The sequence below is a fragment of the Lepidochelys olivacea genome (assembly GCF_965140295.1).
Source record: "Lepidochelys olivacea isolate rLepOli2 genome assembly, chromosome: 1".
Lineage (NCBI taxonomy): Eukaryota > Metazoa > Chordata > Testudines > Cheloniidae > Lepidochelys > Lepidochelys olivacea.
The window spans coordinates 318,331,553-318,357,538 of record NC_140411.1 but is presented as its reverse complement, the minus strand read 5'-3'; the positions used below and the strand labels follow the sequence as shown (position 1 = coordinate 318,357,538).

Genomic DNA, 25,986 nt, shown 5'->3' with positions numbered 1-25,986 from the left:
GGTTTGAATAAACTATTCTACGTGTTGAGTATGCCTGTAAGAGACATTACTTTGAGGGGACCCTTTTAAAATGTAGCCTCTTTAACCAACTACATACTTCAGCAAGTTCATATTTCAAGCATCTTTTGTTAAAATATTTTCTAATCCATGCTCTATGACATCCCAAGTCACAACTGTGGTCAAAGCTTTTTTTTTAACCACATCCATATACTCAGTCAAGCATTTCATTATTTGGATATAAATACTTGTTCAGGAATGGTGGCCCCCATTATTTATTCAAGAGAAATGGGGTGACAGGCATATTGTGCACTGAAGCATATGGTGGCAAAATTTGAATTTCTACTATGTGTTGAAATAAGCCATCATCAAAACAAAGATAAATGTGGAAGAAAAAAAATCTATGTAATATAGAGAAAGTTTATCCTCCAAGATATCAGATATAATTATTTAAGAGTCTTAGGAGCTTTACTGTTCCTTCTCCATTGGTTACATCCTGCAGACCAATTTTTCATAAAAATAATTACATTAAATATCTTTTAAAGGTAATAGCATAAGATAGAAGTGGGCTACCTCCTGAACACAATTTGACACACACAAAAAGCTAGATCATTCCTGTCCATTACGTTGTTATTTGAAAGTATTGTTCGTATTCTCTTCAGCTTCCAGTCACCAAAACAACCTTACATTTCAGATGTTATTTTCTCAGCTTCCAAGACTACATACGTACTCTCCAGTATCTGGAGTGGAGCTGGACAATATGGATTTATTTTTTTGTTCATGAGCAATTAAAAAAAAATGTTTTGGGTCAAACAAAATGTTTCATTTCACCAACATCAAAGATTATGTTTAGACTGACCATTTTTAAACATTTGTGGGTTTATAATAAAATTAAAGAATTTTCAAACAAAAAGTCTTTTCAAACCAAAAAAAAAGTTTTCTTTCAAAAATGTCTAAATGAAAAATTTGATTTTGTTTGGTTTTTTTATTTTTTATTTCTTTAACTGAAACAATCATGTCTGGTGAAACTGACAAAACTTTTACCCAGTTCTAATCTGGAATTGAAGATGCCAGAAAAAGTTAAGTCTTTTAATTTATCTGCCTCACTCAAGGGTGAAGGACAATTCTTGAATGAATGTTATGGTAACCTAGTGGGTTACATGTCACAGTGCATCTCCAAAGTACTGAAGAATTTTAAATCTTTCTACAGTATTTTTGATCTCCTTAACATTATGTAAAAATATTCCTGAGCCACACTCCTTACAGTTGGTATCAAACTTCAGTTAGTTCTCACATAAGATTTTCCCTCCCCCAAACAATATAAATTGTGCAATCTGCCTCATTTTACATAGTGATCAAACTTGATTTGTATGTTTGAGCCAAAAGAAGCATGTCAAGTCTGTATCATGTCTATATGTATAAAAACAAAAAAACAACACTAAACGAATGTTATTTAGGTTGCAAAGTCAAGAACGAGAAAATTAGGAAATGCTAAATTTAGTTTGCACAGGCAGCCATAATTCAGCCCCTTGCCCATCTATCATGTGCGCTGAATGAGGCAGGGATCATGCCGGGAAAATAAAAGGATGAGAAAATGAAATTAAACACTGTATCAATGCATACACGAGGGGAAGAATGAAGGCTGCACCAACAACTGTAAATCTGCCATTTCCTAACTTTTGAATGCTTTACATTGCAGTCTTTGTGTGTAATTTCCTAGAATTATTGTTTTAAAGGAAAAGGGTAAAAACAAATTCCATTATGTACAACTGTAACAGCTTAGATATCACGTAGAGTTTGAACCATGAACCTTGACACTACAACACAGACTGCTACCACGTGAGCTACAGAGCCAACATTAGCTGCCAGCGGAAGGCTGTTATTCCATAGGGAGGATGGACCACTCCGGCAATGTGCTATATCTGTGGGGTTGATGAGAGGAGCCCAGCCCCCAGCCCCCCACCCCTCCTTCCCCGCCACAAACACCCTCTTGTCCCAGATGGTGTCAACTGGGGCCACATGCTGAGTCCCAGCGGGGCAACATCCCCATTACAGTTGCTCTAGCATCTTTTAAGTGTTCCCACTATAGCATGTGCAGCAACATTGTCAGCACTGCCTCAGATCATATTTAGTTATTTTAGTAAACTGCCAAAGTTTTGCTGAGGAACGCAAGCAACAGAAGGTAAGTGATAACTTTCAGTTTCTATCTCAGCCAAAGCTTTCATGGAAGAAAGACAAGGCACTTCTGTAGCCTAAGGGATATCCCCCTGTTCAATGTCAAAAGCAACAATGCAGTTGTGAGAACTTCTCAAAGAAGATATCAATCTTTTATAATCAAAAGTTTTACGTAATCTAGATCTAGAGGATGCTCCCTTATAATAAACACAGGCAAAACTTAATGCAACATTAAAGTTACAACATTTAAAAAAAACAAAACAAAAGGAAATAACAGAGTCCTGTTGTAAGTAATTAACTAATATATATTTTCAGTGTGGGAGAAGTAGCCGACTTAATGAATAATTGAACACATACAGCATGAGCAGTCTGGGTGACAATGTTAGAGAAGACTGAAGGGGGGAGAGTCCCTACCCATTACCACTTACATCAACAGGAGTAGAAGTGGGCTCATTTTGCCGGAGAGTTTTCTCAAAGAGTAGTTTAATAGGGCAGTAATGTTAATTTGCACTGGGCGAGATGTATTTTTCCTGAGCAGGAAAGAGAACGGGTAACATTTTTGAAAAATGCCAAAAGGACATAGGAGCCTATGGGCTTATCTACATGGAACAGCTGCACTGGTATAACTTGAATCTGCTTTTAAACCAACCTAGTTAAACTGCTGCAAAAACCTGTATGAAAATCTGACCTTAACTCCCTTAAACGATTCTGAAAGCTTTACCTAGGATTTTTTTCTTAGACAAGCTTAATGTACAGAAAACTGGAATACAAAATAATTGCACAGATATCCTGAAATCACAGGGACTGCAAATTTCACACCTACCGTTTTCATTAGTGTTATGGCAGGGGCTTTCGGGGATAATTTTACTGTGGGTGTATGTCAATATCACACATACATATTGTTTAGGTATAGCTTCTCTCACTGAGGCACTCCAGATTAAGGAGACTGTGCAGTTCTCATTCATACCTAAATGAATGTCATATGGAAGCAGGGGCTCATTAAGTTTTGCTAAAGTTTCAGAGATGCTCGCTGAACATGTTCAGAAGACCTTTTTCTACTCACTTTACTTTTAATGTTTTTTTCATCTAAGGTTGATTAAGAAACACTCAAATGAAGGTCTAGCTACATGTCAAATAGACAGTTTCTTTATTCAGCCAATTCTGAGGTATTACTCAGCAGGAGATTTAATAAATATATACATTAAATGGCCTGATTTTCAGAGGTGCTGAGCACATGTAGCTCCCCCATCAACTTTTACGTCACTGTTCAACAGCTCTAAATATCAAGCCAATTAATTATTTTTAAAATTTGAGTTTATGCTTTCCTTCTTTTATAACTTAAACGGCTTAAATTTTCCTCACTCTGTAGAAAGGGCATGGCAAGTTTCATCCCCAAGAGAGATACAGCTTAAAAATAGTATTAGAAAAGGGGTTAGTTTCCATGAAGACTGCAAGTAGCATTAACCATAGCATTTACTATCATTTTGTGGAATTGTACTTAAAAACTGCCCACATATTAATTCTCATAGTATTTATCCTTCAGGAAAAGGAGATTAGATCACGAAGTTTTTGGGCTACAGTAAAATCAATTTTCTCTTCAGTAAAGGCAAAATCAAACAAATCAAAAACAAACTTTTTTGTTTGATTCACAGATTAGTTTAGGAAAATATACACCTTTCAACTTTGGACTCTGAGGCAATTTCCAAAGCCAAACAATTTATTTTAAAGAACTTGCCTTTAAACCATTTTTTTAAACTGTTATTTTTTAACTACACTTTTAAACCCTGGCCCACTGCCAAAAATATAATTTCTGGTCTGAGAAATCAGTGAACATTACATGTCCAACTGCTTCAGAGCAAGGCTGGAAACAAATGCTGGAATATCTGTGGAATCTGGGAATGGAAGCAGTTTTCCCAACAATGTAGAGAACTTATTTCTATCCCTGATTTTTCATAAGATATCAAATATTAAAATTGGGTCATTCTGACCATAATGCCCCCCCGCTCCTTACCCTCCCCCTCCTCTACACATATGTGATGGCCTCATTTTAGTGAGAATTAATTAAATTAAAAAAAAAAAAAGAGGAAGAACTGAAAAAAAGGTAGAACTGGTTCAACACTGTTTGAACATTTAAATTCTAAATTGCTATTTAATTCAACCTGTTTAATTCCTGTTCCCCTTGTTATCTGTGAACATTCAAGCAAACAGAATTGCTTACAAACATTTTTGGAGCTAGACTTAATGTATGAATACCTATTTTTCATGTGAACAAGAGTATTTTTTACTTGCTATTACCCTGTTTTAAAATATTAATTATCTCATCAAGAAGCAGAAATAATTTCATTTAATCAATCACAAACCATGAATAATGAACGGAGTACAATCTAACTGAAGTCTGCTACCAACCCAGAGAGACTGAAAGCTGTTCGTCCAAGCTATTCAGCGTACATATTAACAGAAATCAGAACAGAAGGGGGCTACATTCTCAACAACCATTATTTGTAAAGAATAATTTGACCAGCTCTAACCATACATTATACGTACATTTTACATCAAATGGTATAATTTATTTGTAGTATTAGGTAGAGCTCAAAGGCCCAATCAGGATCAGGGCCCTGTTGTAGTAAACATTATGAACACAAACATTGTCCCTGCCACAAAGTATCTTACAAAGCATTCGTCTCGCTTAATCCTAAAAAGAGAATACTGGTGCTATAACAATGCTGGAAATGAAATCAGTATGAAGAGAGAGGCACATCAGAAAAAAATCTCTTTCCCTAAATTATGTGTCATATTTATTTCCTGACCCCTACTATATGTTGTGTTTTTGAGTATCAACGAGGTAAAGTCCCAAATGTTCAGCAAAACTGAAGTCAGTATGCCTCTCTGACAAACCTTCTGTCCCAAGTCTCTGACATCATAATCAGTATGTCTCCACATTCAAGAGGTATTAAAACTCAATTAACGTAAGTGAATGGAATCCGACAAAAATAAGTTTCAGTGCTCTCTTCATTTAATTAAGCTGTTCTAAGTCCTCCTAAATTTGAAAATAGATAAATGAAGCCAAGTTACAGTCTTGCAACTTTGCTCTCCTCCCCCCACGCAAAGGAAATCTCACAGTGTTAGCTTTTATGAAATTATCAGTCTCTCATTAACTCACACAAGTTCTAAATTAGACTGCCAGTACACCAGCAGTCCTTGTTTAAAGTATTGGTAACACACACACACAATTTTAACAGGTGAAAATAGCTTTGATACTAGTTTTGATCCATTTTAGTTTGTATTTACACTTCTGCATATAACAAACTCCTGCAGGCACTAAAACCAGTACACTATATAATTTTCAGTGTGTTTACATATATTTTATAGATATATACAAAAAACTGTACAAGATACAGGTTTAAGTTCCTGCAGGAACTTACAATATAACAAAGTTTAAAATGAAAAAGAGCAAGATTAGGATCACAGAAATTTTATCCCACCCATGTTTTTGTTTGTTTGTTTTTTTAAATAATGGAAACATTTTTAAAAGAACTATTCAGTTTTAGTTTTAACTATACAATTGTACTTCAAGACACAGAAAAAAATTTAAAGTACATCAAAAGAGGGAAGCCTGCCAAATAATCAGTGGGGCCTTGGGAAGATTCAGATGTTAAAGGAGCACTCCAGGAAGACAAGGCTACTGCAGAAAAGCTAAATGAATTCTTTGCATCTATCTTCCCTGTAAAGAACGTGAGGTAGATACCTTAGCCATTATTTTTAGGTGACAAATCTGAGAAACTGTCCCAGATTGAGATGTCAATAGAGGAAAAATTCATAAATTAAATAATAAGTTGTGACCAGAACCAGAGGATATTCACCCAAGAGTTCTGAAGGAACTCGAATATGAAATTGCAGAACTGCTTCCTGTGGTATGTAACACAGCACTTAAATCAACATTGGTACTAGATAACTGGTAGATAACTAATGTGACACCGATTTTTAAAACAGGCTCCAGAGACACTTCTGGCAATTACAGGCCCATAGGCCTAACTTCAATACCAGGCAACTGACTGAAATTGTAACAAAGAACAGAATTGTCAGACACACAGATGAACACAATACATTGTGGAGAATCAACAGATTTCGTAAAGGGAAATCATGCTTCACTAATCTATTATAATTCTTTCAGGGTGTCAACAAACTTGGATAAGGATTATCCAGTGGATATAGTGTACTTGGACTTTCAGAAAGCTTTTGACTAGGTCCCTCCCCAAAGGCACTTAAGAAAACTAAGCAGGCATGGTATAAGATGGAAGGGCCTCTCATGGATCAGAACTGGTTTCAAGATAGAAAACAAAGGGTAGGAATAAATGGCCAGCTTTCAGACTGGCGAGAGGAAGATAGTGGAGTTACCCCAAGAATCTGTACTGGGACCAGTGCCATTCAACATATTCATAAATGATTTGGAAAGCAGACTGTGAAGAGATACAAAGGAATCTCACAAAACTGAGTGACTGGGAAAGAAAGTTGAAGGTGAAGATAAATGTAGATAAATGCAAAGTACTGCACGTTGGAAAACATAATCCCAACTATACATACAAAATGATGGGGTCTACATTAGCTGTTGCCACTCAAGAGAGAGATCTTGGGAGTCACTCTGTAAAGTTCTCTGAAAACATTCCTGCAATGTGCAGTGGCAGTCAAAAAAGCTAACTATGTTAGGAACCATTTGGAAAGGGATAGATAGTAAACCAGAAAACATAATGCCACTATATAAATCCATGGTACACCCATACCAGGAATATTGTATACAGTTCTGGTCACCCTAACTCAAAAAAAAAAAAAAAAAATTAGAATGGAAAAAAATACAGAGAAGGGCAACAAAGACTGTTAGGGGTATGGAACAGCTTCCATACGAGGAGAGATTAAAAAGACTGGGACGGTTCAGTTTAGCAAAAGAGAAGACTGAGGAGACGTAATGATAGAGGTCTATAAAATCATGAATGGTGTTGAAAAAGTGAGTAAGGCAGTGTTATTTATTCCTTCACATAACACAACAATCAGGGGTCACCCAATGAAAGTTAACTGAAGGCCAAAACTATTACTGGGTTCAAAAAATAATTCAATAAATTCATGGAGGATAGGTCCATCCGTGCTCTGGGTGTCCTAAATTCTCACTGTTAGAAGCCAGATCACTTGATAAATTTCCCTGTTCTGTTCCCTCCCTCTGAAGCATTTGGCACCAGCCACTGTTGAAAGACTGGTTACTGAGCTAGATGGACCAATGGTTTGACCCAGTATGGCTATTTTTATGTTCTCATGTACATGTATTAGTGTCAGTGTATTGATGGCACAGAGCTTTTGGTCCCATGCCTAATAATTCATTTCAGATGCATTATTAAACTGTAGCGCAGTGCTTTAATGACTTCCTGGTTAATTTCAAGAAGAAATCTGCACAGCATCAAACTGTAATTCTTGCCAGCCTTGAAGAATATAGCTGCACTGCAATACCAAACAGAAGGTGTAGGAACAGCCATGCGAGAATCTAACCCAGTGGTGGGCAACCTGCGGGCCGCATCAGGGTAATCTGATTGCAGGCCGTGAGACATTTTGCTGACGTTGACAGTCTGCAGGCATGGCCCCCCACAGCTCAGTGGCCGCAGTTCGCCGTTCCTGGCCAATGGGAGCTGTGGGAAGCAGCAGGCCTGCAGACAGTCAATGTCAGCAAAATGTCATGCCACCCGCAGTCAGGTTACCCTTGCAAGCCGCAGGCTGCCCGCCACTGATCTAACCCGTTAGCCAAAGAACTGCCTCAGAGTGCTTCTTATACTACTTGGAAAACATTCTACAGTAGACTAAAATTGAATGAGCACAGGATGTCCAATTCAACAGAAGCCACTAGTATTGGTGGTCTAAGATGAAATTTTGAGGGAAACTCTCAACTTGAATATTTATTCAATTTACTAATTTCAAAAAATTCTAATTTCTGATAAAGTATTCTTTAATCAGCATGTAGAGAGTATTTTGATTAATTCCTGTATTAAAATGTTTTATGTTGCTTTTTTTCCCCCCGTTCCCTGCTGATATTAAGGGTCTTTCCAGCATGGAACAGCAGTTGGACCACAAAACATGCTTATATTCACCCTCCTCCTCCACACTGTCCTCTTTTCACTGCGGGCTCAGGGAAGAACATAACTGCAAGCTCTGTTCAAAGTACAGAGAATGATATGGTGCTAAATGCACAGGACACTAAGAACAACTGACTATCAAAAAACCAATGAAGTTGACTGGATACAAATGCTGTCATATGCAGAAGTGATTTTCATGTTGATGTCCCTTTAAAAAGCCCCGCTGAGAATGGAAAGTCAGGTACATTTCGGAAAGCAAGTAAATCTCAGCTTAACCTTAAAGATGTGTTTAAGAGCTTTCCTGAAATGAGGTGCAGTTAAGCATGTGATATTTTTACTATTCTGAATTGGGGCCTAAGTGAGTAAACTATAAGGACATACACAGAATTTACAGAGTGGAAGAAAAATGATTGCTGGCTCTAACAATGAAAGTAGGATGGGGGGAGGACTATCCTCCAATTTCTATGTGAAAATATTTGTGTGCGCTTTTTAACTACAAGTGGCAAAAGTAATACAACATGCACAATTTACATGTTAGGGACACCTATTTATTTTCCTTTTTTTCCTTTGTTGTATAAGCACCTTATGCAGTTTTTCAAACTTCCATTAATTCTTTATCTATAGAACCTATGACAAATGTATATTCAAAAGTACATACAGAAATTTGTGTCTACATTTTGCTGCATGATTGTTTGCTTACCTCTGAGGGGGAATATAAGGAGCAGATACTGTTGGCATAGCTGTACAGTGTTCAACCACTGATTTCTTGGCCTTTTTTGCCTTTTTTCTGACTTTTGATGTAGACCTTGCAGTTCTGACTGATCCCTCTTTTCTACACACACCATTTTTCATATCAGCTTCTCCATAAATATTTAGAGGTCGCCGTATACAACCTGGTGGAGTATGTACATCACAGTAGGCAGTCTTTTTTACAGAGAATGTTGTTCCACTGCCAGTTAATTCTTTCACAGGTTCCATTTTCATATACAAACCAGCCTTTTGAGCACATGTCACATGGAATGCTGTGTAACAGTTTGCTTTGTGGCACTGGATGCAGGCACCAACGCCTTTCTGTTTACAGAGGTAGCATGTTAACTTCCATCTGGCTGGGGGAATGTTTCTGACACCATCAATGGGCTCAATAAAAACCGTATTGGCAAATCCAACTTCTGGAATCCACAAAGCACACACAACATGTCCCCAGCGGTCATCATCAGTCTTTTTAAAGGCACCTCCCTTATTTGGGCACAGCACACAGTCTACAGGCCGGGAACGGGACTGCAGACAGCGTCTGCAGAGCCACTGACCCTCAGGTATATATGGCACCCCATAGCACTCCTGATGCACTGCTAAATTACACATATCACAAAATAGGATTACATTGCTGTTCTGACATTCACCATCCATGCATATACAACATACTGCATCTTCGTCAATTAAAGACTGATGGTCACCCTGTTTTTGGTTCTCACAATAAGACTCTTTTTCAAACCTGTCCATAAGGAATTCAAACATATTCTGTGACACAACTGATACTCCATCACTTTTTCGCTTTTCATTTATTATTTCTAACCATGCATAATCTTCTTCATCCATGTCATACTCTACTTCGTTGTCAAGTTCTTCTGCTGACTTTTCAATGAATTTATAATAAATTGGAGGTCTCCGAGGGGCAGAAAGTGGACTGTACTCAACAACACGTACTTTTGGTTCTGGAAGAGGACTTGTTGTAGCAGGTGTACCATGTGCACTTGGAAGAGCTTCATTTTTCTTTTTCACTTTGTTATTTTTATGCCGCTTAGCTCTCAGACAAACTGGTGGTCTCTCACTATTTTCTTTATTGCTGTTGCATTCACTCATTTCTTGTGCTGTGAGATCATCTTCTAATATAATCTCTAATGGATCAAAAATACTAATCCTGTGCAGGCGACCTTCAATTTCTATTTCAACCATCCTTTGAGCTTGAGCATATGTCAAAGTTTCTCGTGTAGGTGAGTGTTTAATACTGCACGGGGAAGAAGAATGCCTTGCTGCAGATACTCGATGGCATCTTCCTTTTCTCCTCATTTGGTAATGTTTACCTAAAATTATAATCAGAGTTATTATGTTGCATTTTGAAAATTTATCTCTCTTGCTAAAGTATAAAAATTAATACAGTAAAAAAAAAAAACAAAAAACCAGAAGCTAGTTTAAGCTTTGTACTACCCAGGGACATGCAAGTCTTAAATTTATGCAATGTTTGTACTTGAAACAAACTTAAATCTGGCTACCCCTAACTTCCAAAGACACACCAGTGAGTAGCACATTTAGCATTACTCCAAATCCAAATGTGTTGATAGATTACTGGAATTAATTACACTCATTTCCTACATTAAAAAAGTCCCGTAGAGACAAATTAATAAGAGTATAATGAATTTAGAGAACTATAGGTTCTGTAAAGCGACAGGAAGCCAATCCAACTGTAGCAATTCAACATTGGCACAGAGAAATTGTTGCCAAGACCCACCCACCAAAGGATTAAACTTGTGCCATAAGGTAACAGAAGTACAGCGGACCCTCACTAGAGCATGGATTCGCATATAGCGCAGTCGCAGTAATGGATCCCAAATTTAAATATTTAAATTGGGATCCATGATAACGCGACCCCCGCATTAACACGGTACCGTGCATGGATCCCGCATTCTAGAGAGGGTCCGTTGTAGTCATTGTAATGGAAAATTACCATTGTTTTCCAGAAATAAAGGCCTGTATGCAAAGTCCTGGTTTCACTGTTGAAAGCTTATTCAGCAGCAGCCCGAAGAAGAAATATTCCAGATATAGTTTTGCACAAAAGGCAGTTATGATCTGAAAAATAACTATGTAAAAATTGCACTTGCTTTAACAAATCTGACCTCTTTATGTATTCAGAATTATATCTGCTTAGTCAGTATGTTTACACTTACCTAAAGTAAACCTCAAAGATGTATGGTTTATGTTATTTCCTCATGTGTCTCACTATTTACATTGTAAACTTTTACAGATAGGGAATGGTCTTATACATATTTTCACAGGTGTGCTATCAGACAATCAACATAATCTTTGTCACTAAAATTATTACCACCATCATACATTTTATTCAGTTCTGTATAGCCCATATTGCTGTGGAAGAGCATATTCCGTTACGGCCCACGTATCACCGAGACAACTATGAATTAAGGTTTAATACCAATACTTTTACCACTAGGGGAGACGCAAACTGAGAACTACTTTAATTTTAGCTCCCAGACTGGGTTTTTGGGGCTGCCAATTAGAGAAGAAAACAAAATCACTTTTAAAATGAACATTTGATCTAAAAGAAACCTCCAATGCTATTTTCAGCAATTGATTCTCAAGAGTAAATCAGCATTTTCTGACTTGTAGTAGGGTTCCTAAAATTCCATTAACTTCAAAATTATACACAGCTAGCTTGGGCTGGATTTGAACCAGTGACCTAGGAAAAGAAACATTCATCTTTAGCTTCAAGTTCTACTGGAATAAAGTATTGCATCTGTATCATAAAGGAAGCTGTGATAATAAGATTGTAAAAATGGAAAACTAAGCATCCTGACCAGACTGGTCCATACACGGTTGGTAATCTGAAAGATTACTAAAAATAAAACTGTTGGCTTCCATGTTTCTATTTCTTTCAGCACAGGTCTGATCAGCTGACCAAATGAAAGATAATTTTCTCCATCAGCCCTGCAAACTCAACCTGGCATCTGAAAGTTATGGTAATTACTTTATATTAATTTATCTTTAGAGCACTCTGAAAACCAGCTGTTAGACAGTAAGCAAGTCTCAATCTTACCAACAGCGAACTCTTGCTCCCCCTAGAATTGATTTCTTAAGATCCCATGGCCATGTATCTGACCTGCTAGCTAGACCATACAAGCCCCATCAAGTCAGGAATTACACACGATGGCGTGAGTAAAGTTTGCAGAATAAATATTTCAGTCAGTGATAGTATGCCTAACAAAACATTGGGGCAAATATACTTCTGTTTTCTTCATAAAAAGTTGAAACAAAATTTACTACAACCAATAAATTCAAAGGCAAACCTAAAATGCACTGCTTTCCTCACCTTCAGAAGTTATATGCACAACAATCACATACCTCATGATTTGCAGTACAAAGGCAAGATGGAATGTATCAAGCAGGCAATATCAGATCACATCCATTGCAATATCTTCACCCTCCCCCCCACAAAAGGCCTCATTTAACAAACAACAACAACAAAAGGATCAGCCTGAACTTGTTTTCGTGGTTTTGTAGATGTAATAGTGTGTTATTTAACAAATTTTGTGTTAAAGTCAAACACAGTTGTATTAAAAATATGATTCTAACACAAATCCAAAAAAGCAACATCCAGTGCACAATCATTACAGGGCAACATCTGGATTTCCACTGTTCTTGGTAATGATCAAAAAAAAAATCTACATAGATTTTTCTCCTTTTGTGAATTTCCATGAAACTTTTAATAGAGGTGCTTGTGAGGATAAATATATTAAAAGATTGTGAAGTGCTCTGATACATACTGATGAAAAGCACTATATTAAAGTTAGGTACTGTTATTATTAGTTTGTAAAGCAACATTTCATTGAACGTGTCAGTTTCCAACCACAGAACAGATGAATCCATTAATATTCGCTATAGTAGGCCTAATAACTAGATATAAAGAGTGACAATTTAATTTAACTCTAAATTTAGTTCGCATAATCTCACAAATTCTGGGGCAGGGAATATAAAATGGCCCCTCTAAATTTCAATAAAAATGTAGATTTGTTTGTACCCTTATAATGTTGTAAAGTCATTTATCAGTTTGTTAGTGCAAGAGAACCTGACATTGAAATTGACCAATTTAGTTTCATTTTCTAAGATATGCTATTTATCATTAATAGGTAAAGAGTAAATAGATTTTTTAATTCAATTTTAATAATCCAACATATGAATATTTGGAGTATTTTTATATAAACCCACCTATTTTTATATACACCATAACCAGAGCTACAAACACCAATGACATTGATCATGGAGGTAACTGCCTATTACCTCAAACTGGAAAAGAGGGACGGACAGTGGCTATTATGACTGACTATAAAACATGGGTTCTCAAACTTTTTCTTTCGGAGCCCTCCCTCTTCCCCCCCCCCCCCAACGTGCTATAAAAATTCCCCAGCCCACCTGTGCCACAACTACTGTTTTTCTCCATATTCAGTAGGTTAAAAGCCAGAGCTGGCATTAGGGGGTAGGAAAGCAGGGCAATGGCTCAGGGCCCAACTCCACAGGCAGCTCTGTGAAGCTAAGTTGCTCAGGCTTTAGCTTCAACCCTGGGCGGCGGGGCTTGGACTTCAGCTTTCTTCCCTGGTCCCCAGTGAGTCAGCCTTGCTTTCTGGTTTATTCTGGCAGACCCCCTAAAACCTGCTTATGGCTCCCTAGGGGGCCCCGGATCCTTGGTTGAGAACCATGGCAATAGAAGACACTGCCATTTGTCCATATCCTAGTCATTGTTCTTTCATATATTCTAATATTGGAAAAAACACAATAATGTGTATTAGTTTCCAGGCCAAAAAGCAATTTCTCAATCACAGTGGCAACCAGTTGATGAACAAGAGTATCTCAGAATGCAAGCAGCTTGCCTCCCAGGTGTACCGCAAATGTCATAAATCCTAAATAAGGGAAGATGTCTACCACAAAGTGATGAAAAAAGGTATCTCCCAATAATGAGATTAGGACAATTATCATTTACATACTTAAACACTTTCTCTTACATTTAGATTAGTTTCCAGTCTGGAAATGGATGGTAATTTAACATTTTACACTTAAAGGGAAAACAGTAAAAATGTGTGGGAGGGAGCACACTACATGTGGAAGTAGTATTGAAATTATCTGTCCTCATTTTGCAGATACCTAGTTTGGGTGAGTAAAAAATAACCTGGACCCTAAAGCATAATAATAAGGGTTGCTAACCTTACCATAAAACAGGAAGAATTCCTAATGCATTACACAACTCAGTTTGGGTCACTTCTTTCCTCCTTTTAAAGGATGTCAAAGCCTGCAGAAGATGGAAGAAATGCTCTCCACAGAGCTATTGTTTTTCTTAGAATGACCATTTGCTGAGACAGTTTCCACTATCATGACCAAAAAAAAAAAATGCAGCTGTTTTTGTGCAATGAAAGTTATGGGGCTGAAGCACTCCTTGCTAAGGGGACAGGTGAGGGGAGAGCAGATTAAACCTATGGTGCAGCACTTGTACGGACCTTTGTAAAGGCTACCAATTCGTTTTGCAAGCCTGCAGTGAACCCTGCACTCACTACTCTCCTTCTCCCTCATTTCTTTGTGTTTGGTCCTTGACTCCTTTATGGAAGAGAAATCCCCCATTCCATTCATGGTTCTCAACAAGCATCCTTCTGTGGAGCACCGCAAAGAGATGGACACAATGAAACTACCAAGGATGTTACAAACAGTACATTAGTACCAGACCATAAGGGAGAGCAAGCAGAAACATTTCCAGCATACACGTGGAGATAGGATACCAGCAGCCTCAGCCTTCAGAGTATGATCACCCTCTCAAGTCTAGCCATATTGATACACAGAAAAAACAGTGGCTGAACCCTGAAGAATTCATTTGATCCCATCAATGAAAATACCCATTTTAGGCCTAGGCTCTAGCCCACCTGATATTACCAAGCCTAACATTTCCTGGGTCTCCCGGAACCCAGCAAGGAGGTAACCGGCATCATTCACCCCACTAGCCCCTTCTCTACCCTGCCGCCCTCCCAAAGGGCACTCGCACTTAGTCTCTTCCAGGAGGGTTTCCTCCCCAAGCTCCCTCTGCCTTCTCTCCCCACTCGCCCCCCCCCGCCCCGCCCCGCCGCAATGGATGGTTCCTGCCCACGCCCCTTATCCCTCCCACACCCTGCTCCAGCAACGAACACTTCCTACCCACGCCCTTCATCGCTCTAGCCACACACCCCCCCCCCACGCGTGCGAATGGTTCCTACCCGCGCCCGTCACCCCCGCGCGAATAGTTCCTGCCCAGGCCCGTCAGCTCCAGCCCTTCCCGAGCCTCGCCCCACCCCCCACCCTGACAATACTCGGCCCACAAACATGGCGTCCAACAAAACAGCTTGCGCTGCGCCCTCCCCCGCCCGCTGTGCCGGGCAGCCTCCGCCCGCTCCCGCCGCCAAGCCCCTCTCGCTGGGCCCGGCTCCGGCCGCAAGCCGCCGGCCCCGCTCTCCCGCCCGGCCGCACTCACGCTGTGGGAGCCGCCGGAGCGCGGCTGACAGACCCTCCTGCTCCTCGTCTCCGGGTCGACGCTGCGGCCGGTCTAATGGCGGGGGCGGCCCCACCGATGCCGCTCCCAGCAGCCCCGAGCGGCCAAGCGGGCGCTGGCGGTGCCGGGCTGCCTTCGGGCTGCCGGCGGCGGGTGCGGGGCTCCTGCTCGGGCCTCGCGCGGCGCATTCGGGAGGCGCGGCGCTGGTCGCAGTCCGGCTGCGGGCTCGGCGCTCCGTCCTCGGGCTGAGAACCTCCCCTCCCCCCTCAGCACAAACAATGCGGCTTCACCACAGCGCTGCGCCGGCGGGGGGAGCGGGGGACGGGACGTGAGAGCGCCAGTCCCAGGCACCGCCCCGCCGCCGTGGGGGAGGGGCCCTCCCAGCCCTGTGTTGCGAGGGGGAGGGGGCGGCCTGCCCCATGGTGCAGAGCCGCGGCGCGCCGCCGGGGAGGCGGCTCTCCCTGACACGGGCAGGCACGCGGCGCTGCCGACCCCGGAGCCAAAGTCATGCGTCGGCGCCCCAAAAGCACGATTGGCCTAAAATAGAATTGGGGGGGGGGGTCACCCTTTTTCCACTCCGTTCTGTCCCTGCAGGTGTGAGAAAATTTCAGATACAAAAGCCAACCTTTAATCCACACAAAATGCACGCCTCTTCCTGGCTGCTCAGGGGGAGCCTCAACTTCCCCTCTGTTCCTCTAGATATAGAATCATAGAATAGGGCCTTACTATCCATTTCCTATTACTGCTTTGACCTCGCAGCTATGCTTCTCTGCCTCCCGCTGGGCTGGACTCCTGTACCTGGGTTCCAGCAGCAGCAGTTTGTGACTCTCCCCTGTACTGCTGCCTCCTAGCCCAGTATCCTCTCTGGGCTCCAGGGCTATACACATGTTAAGACAGGTCTGTGGCTGTGGTCCCAAGGCTTTCACACATAGCTCTGCCCACATGTCCAGCCCTGAAAGTTGTGGGATGGAAGATTTACTGAGAAGCGTCATCAGAACAGCTCCTCGTGCCGGTACCAAAATCCTGTGACTCATGGATCAGAATCAGTTCATGGGAGCTGGCAACGCTTCTTCCCCTGGCTGCTTGGAGGTGACTCCCCCACCACTGACCCCCAGGCTGGGGAACCTGCTATTCTATCCCCTCCATATCCCACCCCCATCACTGTCTTCTGCCCCCCCCCTTAGCCTCCCACAACATCCTGCAGCCCTGAAAATCCTAAATGTGCCTCCTGCTCCCCCTTATTCTCCCCATCTACTTTTCAGTGTCTCTGCTGCTCCTCAGAGTCCCCGTGTCCTGTCTAGCCATTGGGACCATAGAGTGGCAGCTTTTTTCCCTGTGGGCCTGGCTTCAGTCTTATTGAAAACAGTGTGAGTTTATTAAGGGCGGCCTCACTTCCACATGCAGATGGCCTGGAGGGAAATTGCATTGACAGTAATAGGGGATGGTGGCAATTCTGAATAAGGGAAAAATTGTGAGTTGGCACCTTTCATCATGTTTTCATGAGACAGATAAAATAACATCCCAGAATTACTAAAGTTGTGATTAAAAATCTCAAAAGTTGGCAACAATGGCACAACCACCATGCAAGAGAGACACACAGCTTTGCCTGAGTGAGGTCTGACTGCAGAGAACTATGGCCCTGGCCCTCTTTAGCTCCAGGGCAAGAAGGAGGCCCACAGGCTTTTCTCAACCACAAAGTTATTCCTTGGGAAACAGGCATTAAGTACCTGAGTATCACATTAAAAAGTATGTGTGTAGAAAAGAGAAATCATACAGAAGAGCTGGTAAAATATACACTTAGGCCTTGTCTACATGAGAGCAATGAGGCATGTTAACTGCTGGTTGGTCTCATAGCACCACTGCAACACACCTCACATCCACACATAAAAGTGCTTCAGTGGTTCACAAATGTTACAACAAATGTTAGGTTATCTTTGTTCAAAGAAAGTCTGTTTAGGTAGATGGCACCTATCACCATAATATCTGAATGCCTCACAAACAATGGATTTGTCCAAACATAAGAATGGCCCTAATGGGTCAGACCAAAGGTCCATCTAGCCCAGTATCTGTCTTCTGACAGTGGCCAGTGCCAGGTGCCCCAGAGGAAATGAACAGAGCAGGTAATCATCAAGTGATCCACCCTGTTGCTCATTCCCAGCTTCTGGCAAACAGAGGCCAGAGACACCATTCCTACCCATGCTGGCTAATAGCCATTGATGGACCTATCCTCCATGAATTTATCCAGTTCTTTTTTGAACCTGTTATGGTCTTGGCCTTCACAACATCCTCTGGCAAGGAGTTCCACAAGTTGACTGTGCATTGTGTGAAGAAATACTTTCTTTTATTTGTTTTAAACCTGCTGCCTATTAATTTCATTTGGTGGCCCCTAGTTCTTGTGTTATGAGAAGTAGTAAACAACACTTCCTTATCTACTTCTCTACATCAGTCATGATTTTATAGACCTCAATCATATCTCCCCTTAGCTGTCTCTTTTCCAAGCTGAAAAGTCCCTATCTTATTAATCTCTCCTCATACAGAAGCCGTTCCACAGTAAATCTATCCCTGTGAAGTAGGGAAGTATGTGTTACCATACTTAATTTACAGACAGGGAACTGAGGCACAGACAGTTTGTAACTTGGAAATCTGTGGCAGTGCAAGAAACTGAATCCGGATCCCAAGTCCCAGACAGGTGCTTTAGCCACAAGACCATCTGCCATGTTGTCTTCTACCATGCCAGTATCCGCTGGTAATTTGTCAGAATGGACAGATACCACTGGTGTAATAATTCCAACATTATAAACTTCCATTACTGTCCCACAGTGCACCAATCACTGCTGAGGTGGCCTTTCAGTTCTGATTTCTGCACTCCATTCTGTCAAGGTCAAGTTGCCTCGAAGCCCTTTACTTCCATAAAAACTACTGCACATGCTGTAGAGTTCTTGTATGCACTATTTTCACAAAGAAAATCCATTTCCCATTTCTGTTACCCAAATGTGATCATATTGTCAACTAGTCCCAGAGGAATCCTCTTACAAGCCTGCTGCCAGCTGGTTTGAGGTTGCCGTGGAGATGCTGGTAACCATCTGGAGAGAAGAGATCCAGGGACAGCTGAACTCAAATCATACACATTACCTGACTAGGTATCCAAAAAACTGGCTGAAATGGGCATTGTTAGAAGTGCCAAGTAGTGTCAAGAGACAGTAAAGGAACTGAAGTTCCTATATCATGAGGCCTGGCATAATAAAAGCCCAATTTGGGGCAGACAACAAGCCATTTTACAAAATGCTAGGGTACACGCTGGATGGGTTAAAACTGGCTCAATGGCAAATCTCAAAATGTAGTTGTTAATGGGGAAATACCAACAAGCAGCTCTTGGTCCAACACTGTTTGATGTTTTTTCAACAACCTATATGATAATATAAAATTTTTGCTGATAAAGTTTGCAGATGACACAAAGATTGGTGGAGTAGTAAATAATGAGAACAGATTACTGTTACAGAGTGATCTGAATCTCCTGATTAAATGGTCACAATCCAACAAAATACATTTTAAAGTACATTTTATAGTGCAAGATAATACATCCGGGAACTAAGAATGAATGTTATACTTATAGGATGGGAGATTCTGTCTTGCAAAGCAGTGACCTAGAGAAGGATTTAGGAGTCATCATAAATAATCACTTCCACATGAACTCTCAGTGCAACGTTGTGACAAAAAAGGACTAATGCAATCCTTCGATGTATAAAAAGGGGGATATCAAGTAGAAGTAGGGAAGCAATCTCACCTCTGTACCAACACTAGTAAGACTGTGACTACTGTGTCCAGTTCTGGTGTCCACACTTCAAGAAGAATGTGGAAATACTGAAGAGATTTCAAAGGGAAAAATCACAAAAATGATCCAGGGCCAGGAAAACAAGTCTTACAAGGTGAGGCTTAAGGAGCTCAATTTATTCAGTTTATCAAAGAGAAGGTTGAAAGGTGATTTTATCACTGAGTGTAGGTACTTACACATAGAAAAGAGATCTGATAGTGGGGGACTTCTCAAGCTTGCTGGCAAAGGCATAACAAGATCCAACAGCTGGAAGTTAAAGTCAGTCACATTCAACCTTGAGATAGGACACAATTTCCTAACTGTGAGGGTAATTAAACATTGCAACAGTTTACAAGGAGAGGTGACAGATTCACAATTCTTTGGAGTCTTTGAAATGAGATTAGATTTTTATTTTTTTAAAGATATGCTTTAATCCAGCTTCTGGGAGAAATTCTACAGCCTGTATATGCAGAGGGTCGGGCTATGTAGTGGTTGTGTTCCTTTCTGCCCTTGGACTCTGTGCCTGAGTATCCCTGTTCATCCCTTTCCTTCATGGGTCATGAAGAAACAGGACTGCTGCATTGCCCTTAACATACTCATAACACTTGCAACTCTGCACTAGGTTAATGACTATAATCACATGCAATGCTTCAAACCTTCAGTTGGTCATCACATGCAGGAATCAGGAATAAATGTTTTCCCCAATGCACAATTGCCTAGATGTATTCTATTTTCTTTACCTTTCTCTGAAGCATCAGAATTAGGCCACAAATGAAAAAAAGACACCAGACAGGGTGGGCCAGTGTCCTGTAGTGGTGTGTCTGTGGCTGATGTGTCTTGCTCATATGCTCAGAGTCAAAATGACTGCCAGATTTGGGGTCAGGAAGGAATACTCCCCCATGTCAGATTAGAAGTAGGGTGACCATATGTCTCATTTTAGCTGGGACAGCCCCTTTTTTAAGATCTGTCCCGGCCATCACAACTTTTTTGGAAAAAGTGGGCATTTGTCCTGTTTGCTCTTGCTTTGCTCTTGCAACTTTATCAGTTGGCAAGAGCAAACAGGACAAATGCCCACTTTTGTCAAAAAAAAGTGTGGTGTGGTGTGGAGAAACATGTTGGGGATCAGTGGAGATGCCAGCCCCACATAGAGGAGGAGACAGGGCTGGGGAGGGGAAGGCAGTGTTCCAGCATGTGGAGGCCAGCAGGGTCCCAGCAACTGGGCAACAGCCTCATGCCGGGGGGAGAGGAGGAAGCTTGGGTGAGTGGCTGGGGGTGTCCCATTTTTCCTTTGGGAAATATGGTCACACTAATTAGACGGGACCTAGTTTTTTTGTTTGTTTATCTTTCTCAGCAGCATTGGATGTGGTTGGCCTGCTGGGCATATCTCACCTAATCAGTTCCCTGCCCTTGCAGAGGCCCCAGGCATTGGTGGCACTGCGATCTGTCCAGTTATCTGCCTATGGCACACAGTTTAGTCTTATGAGGACTGAAATGCATTCGTGTCAGGGTTTCCTCCCAACTCTGCACTCTAGGGTACAGATGTGGGGACCCTCATGAAAGACCCCCTAAGCTTATTTCTACCAGCTTCGTTTAAAACTTCCCCAAGGCAGAAATTCTTTGCCCTTGGATGGTATGCTGCCACCACCAAGTGATTTAACAAAGAATCAGGGAAAGGACCACTTGGAGTTCCTATTCCCCCAAAATATCCCCCCAAGCCCTTATACCCCCTTTCCTGGGGAGGCTTGAGAATAATATCCTAACCAATTGGTACAAGTGAACACAGACCCACCCTTGGATCTTAAGAACAATGAAAAATCAATCAGGTTCTTAAAAGAAGAATTTGTTTTAAAAAAAGATAAAAGAATCACCTCTGTAAAATCAGGATGGAAGATAACTTTACAGGGTAACAAAAAGATTCAAAACACAGAGGATTTCCCCTCCAGACAAAACTTTAAAGTTACAAAAACAGGGATAAACCTCCCTCTTAGCACAGGGACAATTCACAAGTTAAAACACAAAGATACTCTAACACATTTCCTTGCTATTACTTACTATTTCTGTAATATTAGATGTATCATTTCAGTGGGAGCTGGATTACATGCTTGGCCTCTCCCTTTGTCTCCAGGGAGAACATACAGAGAGAGCCCCAAACAAAGCCTTCCCCCACCCCAAGATTTGAAAGTTATCTTCTTTCCCCATTGGTCCTTCTGGTCAGGTGCCAACCAGGTTATCTGAGCTTCTTAACGCTTTACAGGTAAGGAGGAATTTTAGGCTACCCTTATGGTTATGACAATTGGTCTATCAAACGTCTTTAGACTCAGTATAGGGGTGTCTGGGTGAAATTCAATGGCCTGTAATACATACATCAGACTAGATGATCTAATGGTCCCTTCTAGCCTTAAATTCTATGAAACTATGTAATCCTTAGAGCTTGCCTCTCTACCCAACTCAAGGTCCTTCTGGAAAGTAAAATGGAACCATACTTAGTGAGGAGTGTATGTAGGAGAATGCTGGCTTTGTGAAACTTGACCAGCTGGATAAGGATCCAGGTCAGGAGATGGCAAATGCATTTCTGGAATCCCAGCATCTATTACGAGGCAAGAAGCCATAGGATCTGGAGACGGTAGCTAAGCAGTTCAGGAAAAAAAAAAATGTGACGCAAGGGACCCCTTACAGCAGATATGCATTTTTATTGTTGTAAAATATACCAGTGTGGGATAATTTAGCAGGCTTTGTCACAGAATTGGAATTTAGGGACAGAAGGAATCACCACAATTAGTCTGACCTTGAGTATATCACAGATTACTGCCCCCACACAGACCCCAACAACCAAAATTAGACCAGAACACTACAGCTCTCATGAGATTGAACAATTGTGTGCCACAGGCAGAGACTAGAAGGAACTGAGGTGCACTGATTCCTAAGGCCTATGCAATAACAGGGACTTGATTAAATATACCTAGATGATCCTGGCAAGTGACCACTTCCCCATGCGCAGAGGAAACCCTGCAGGTCACTGCCACTCTGACCTGAGGAAAAATTCTTTCCCAGCCCCAAATATCACAATTAGTTACCCCCTGAACATGAAAGCAAAAACCAGCCAGACAAGCACCTGAGAATTCTCACAGCACAGATACAGAGGACTAGCCCAGCCCATCCATCAGCCCATCTCCTGCTGTGCCATCCCTGATGTTTCCGAGGAAGTAGACAAAAATCAAAGAAACCACCCAGAATATCGGGGTGGGGGGAAGATTCCCTTCCTGGCCCCTATAGATGACAGGCTAAGGCCCTGAAGCATGATATTTTAGGAATATAAGACTTAATAAATCAGAAGGGACGCCCAAGATGGCCATGCCCTGCTCCATACCTTTACAACTCCATTATACAATCCAACTCATAAATTTGTCAAGCTTTCTCTTAAAACTAATTAAGGTGTCAGTCTCTCAACAGGAGTTGCGGGAGTAGTTCCAGAACCTCACTCCTCTTCTGGTTAGATACCTTCTAATTTCCAGCCTAAATTTGTTCATGGCCAGTTTATACTTATTTGTTCTTGTCCCAACATTGTCCTTAGCTTAAATAGCTCTTCACCCTCCCTGGTGCTTACCTTCCAGATGTATTTATATCCTCTCTCTTACAAGGCACACTCTCTATTCCTTTGATCAGTCTCATAGACTTTCTCTGTGCTGTTCTAGTTTGAATTAAACATTCTTGAATATGAGTCAAAAAATTCCCAACTAGCACAACACACCACTTGTCCCTGTCCACCTTGGCTCCTATTTCTCCAGTTTGTCATTGTCCTGTCCCTGTTACCCTATGCTTCTCTCTCCCACAGCCTATCTGTCTTCCTCCCTGACTGCTCTTCACCTCCATGTACTCAATTGAACATGCTTCCTTCTCCTCTAGGATGCCTGTGTACCACAAGGGGCAGCACTGACAGCAGAAGAGTCTCCTAGTCAGGAACTGGCACTCAGAACAACACAGCAGGCTCAGCACTCAGGGGGAGCAATTGCAGGAACAGTCCTACCAGCCGTTGCACACTGGGAGCATGCTCAGCGGAGATGGACTATTTGGAGAATGTACATGCCCAGACTCTAACAAACCTCCACAAAGCATGTTCAAATGTCAATTTTCGGAGGCTTAAATTCTGTCACATTTGGGTTGAGTTTCACAGGGACAGCAAAAGGTGCCTATGATGACACCCCTCTGTGACGGGTTGGACCCCCCTTTCTGGGGTGCCACCTGATGTACTGGGATTTCACTGAGCGCCTCTCGTTCAACCAGACTGGGTTCCCTCTCCATGCTTTGCTGAAGTAGGCTCTCCGGCCTCTTGTAGCACATACACAGGTACGGCCACACCCTGCTGAGACACAGACTGAAGTCAGCTCTCTGTGAGAGGACTCCCCCAGCACTCATGTGCACACCCCTTTTGGGAGATAAACCCAAAATAATACTGTCTTGCACTGTATAGCAAAAGCTGCACAGTGCAAGCTCATAAAAATCCACCCTCTTCCTCAATATGAAGAGAGATGTGCTCAACTTTTCCCCACGCCGCCCAGTTAGAAATTACATAAACTGGGTTTAATGATAAACAAAATAAGTTTAACTACAAAAGGTAGATTTTAAGTTGTTAAAGGGATAGCAAACTGAACAAAGCAGATTACCTTAGTATATAAACAAAACCCACAAACTGAGCTTAGGTAGGATACAAATGAGCAAATTCTCACCCTGAGTGATAAACTGGCTGGCAGATTCTTAAGGCACAAGTTGCCTTGGCTTTCCCAGGCTAAAAATCCTTCCAGCCTGGGACCATCACTTCCCATAGTTCAGTCTTTGTTCCTCAGGTGATTTCAGGTATGTTGTTGTAGGGAGAGTGAGGTCCCCTCATGTTGTCATTGTCACTCTTTTATATCTTCTCCCCACTTGCTGGAGAAAGCTTTTTTGCTGTGACCTGAGTCAAACAGTTCCCATTGTGTAGAGCTATCTGACCTGGGTCAAACAATTCCCGTTGTGTAGAGCTATCTCTGAGAGGTTTCTATTGCACACAGTTTCTGGGGTAATCCTTATGTTTGTGTGCATTTCCTCAATAAGTCACTAACATTATTTGGCCTCATCCAACATGACACATCTGAAATACAGAGAGATGGTCAATATTCCCAGCTTCAGTTTCAAAAATATCATACGAATTGGATAAACACATTCAGTAAATCATAATCTTTCCAGTGATACCTTACATGAGCCATCTTGCATAAAATACATCCTAGTTATACCATATTAATATCAGAACCATATTTCCATGAAGAATATGGGGTATAACATCACACCCTTCACCCACCAAATTTCAGATGCATGCCCCAAAACATGGGGGTAAAGATAGGAACCATTTTAAAGATAGGAACCATTTATACTTAATATCCAGAAAATTAAGCCTAAAGCAGACAAACAGCATGAAAAATTTCAGTTGACGCAGGTAAATTCTGACAAAGATGTAAGCAACTGAAAGTAGAGTCTTACAATAAAAAGTGTTAGGCAATCTTAACTCTAGGCATTGGTGCAAGCTCTGCCTGCATTAAACATTGGGTGTATGAATTCTAATAATATGTCATTACCATCTCTGGTCTAATAAGAAAGTGACCTACAAGAAGGTGACAAAATAAAAAACAGAACAAAAGTTAAGTTCATTATTGCATTCCCTAGCATTTCAAGAGATTGGTGGACGACTGATAGGGTTATTCACTCTTTTTTTCTTTCAGGGGCCATAATTGTGCCACAGATGTCCTACAGTAGGGCTGTTTCACAGACTGGGTTGGCAGCAGTGGAAAGGCTCATAAGCCGCTGGTCCAAGAAAAGAAACAATATGGAAGATCTATTCCTGGTCATGCCAAATGACATGAGGTGTATATACCCCATGTTGGCCCAGAAACCAAGGGCTTTATGAACATACTGCTAGCCAATGCTGATTGGCAGCCTCACAGTGGCTGTAAAGATAAAAGGACTGGGAAGAAAAGGAATGGAATGGCTCCCAGAGGAGCAAGCAGGCTGGAGAAGAGAACTCCTGCTGGCGAGCTGCTGAGAAGCTGTTCAGAGATAGAACCCTGACAAGGGAGGACTAGCCCAAAAGGCTGAAAAGCCTACAGAAACCGGAGAAAGTAGGAAGGAGCTCAGGACACAGCTGGAGTCATTGAGTCCTGATTCTGCCTGTCTAGTTTAAGGACCCTGAACTGGAACCCAATGGAGTGGGTGGGCCTGGGTTCCCTAAGAAGCCCCTGAGAAACGTAAGAACTGAGGGGATTCACGGTTTTAAGGATTGATAGGAGAGAGAACAGCAAAATAAAGATAATGAATTTCAAGAAGGCAGACTTTAGCAACTCAGGAAGTTGGTAGGTAGGATCCCATGGGAAGCAAGTCTAAGGGGGGGAAACAATTGAAGACAGTTGGTAGGTTTTCAAAGAAACATTATTAAGGACAAAAGAGCAAACTATCCCACTGCAGGATAGGAAAGATAGGAAGTAGGGCAAGAGACCACCCTGGCTTAATCAGGAGATCTTCAATATCTGAAACTCAAAAAAGTCCTACAAAGAGTGGAAACTAGATCAAATTACAAA

At 41.5% G+C, this 25,986-nt stretch overlaps 1 protein-coding gene across 6 annotated transcripts in view; it reads right to left on the bottom strand.

Moving 5' to 3' along the window:
* The window catches only part of BRD1 (bromodomain containing 1), a 107,213-nt gene extending 90,800 nt beyond the window's left edge, over window positions 1-16,413 (bottom strand). For 3 of the 6 annotated variants that reach the window (XM_084616696.1, XM_084616699.1, XM_084616698.1), the window contains exons 1-2: window positions 16,300-16,318; window positions 8,983-10,363 (exon numbers count right to left, since the gene is read on the bottom strand). In XM_084616696.1, the coding sequence (XP_084472822.1) occupies window positions 8,983-10,363; window positions 16,300-16,306 (1,388 nt within the window). In that variant the 5' untranslated portion in view covers window positions 16,307-16,318. Of the gene's footprint in view, window positions 1-8,982; window positions 10,364-15,555; window positions 15,845-16,299 lie in introns of those variants that run through there. The other 3 variants (XM_084616700.1, XM_084616697.1, XM_084616701.1) reach the window with 3 other exon arrangements.
* Window positions 16,414-25,986: the final 9,573 nt, after the last annotated feature.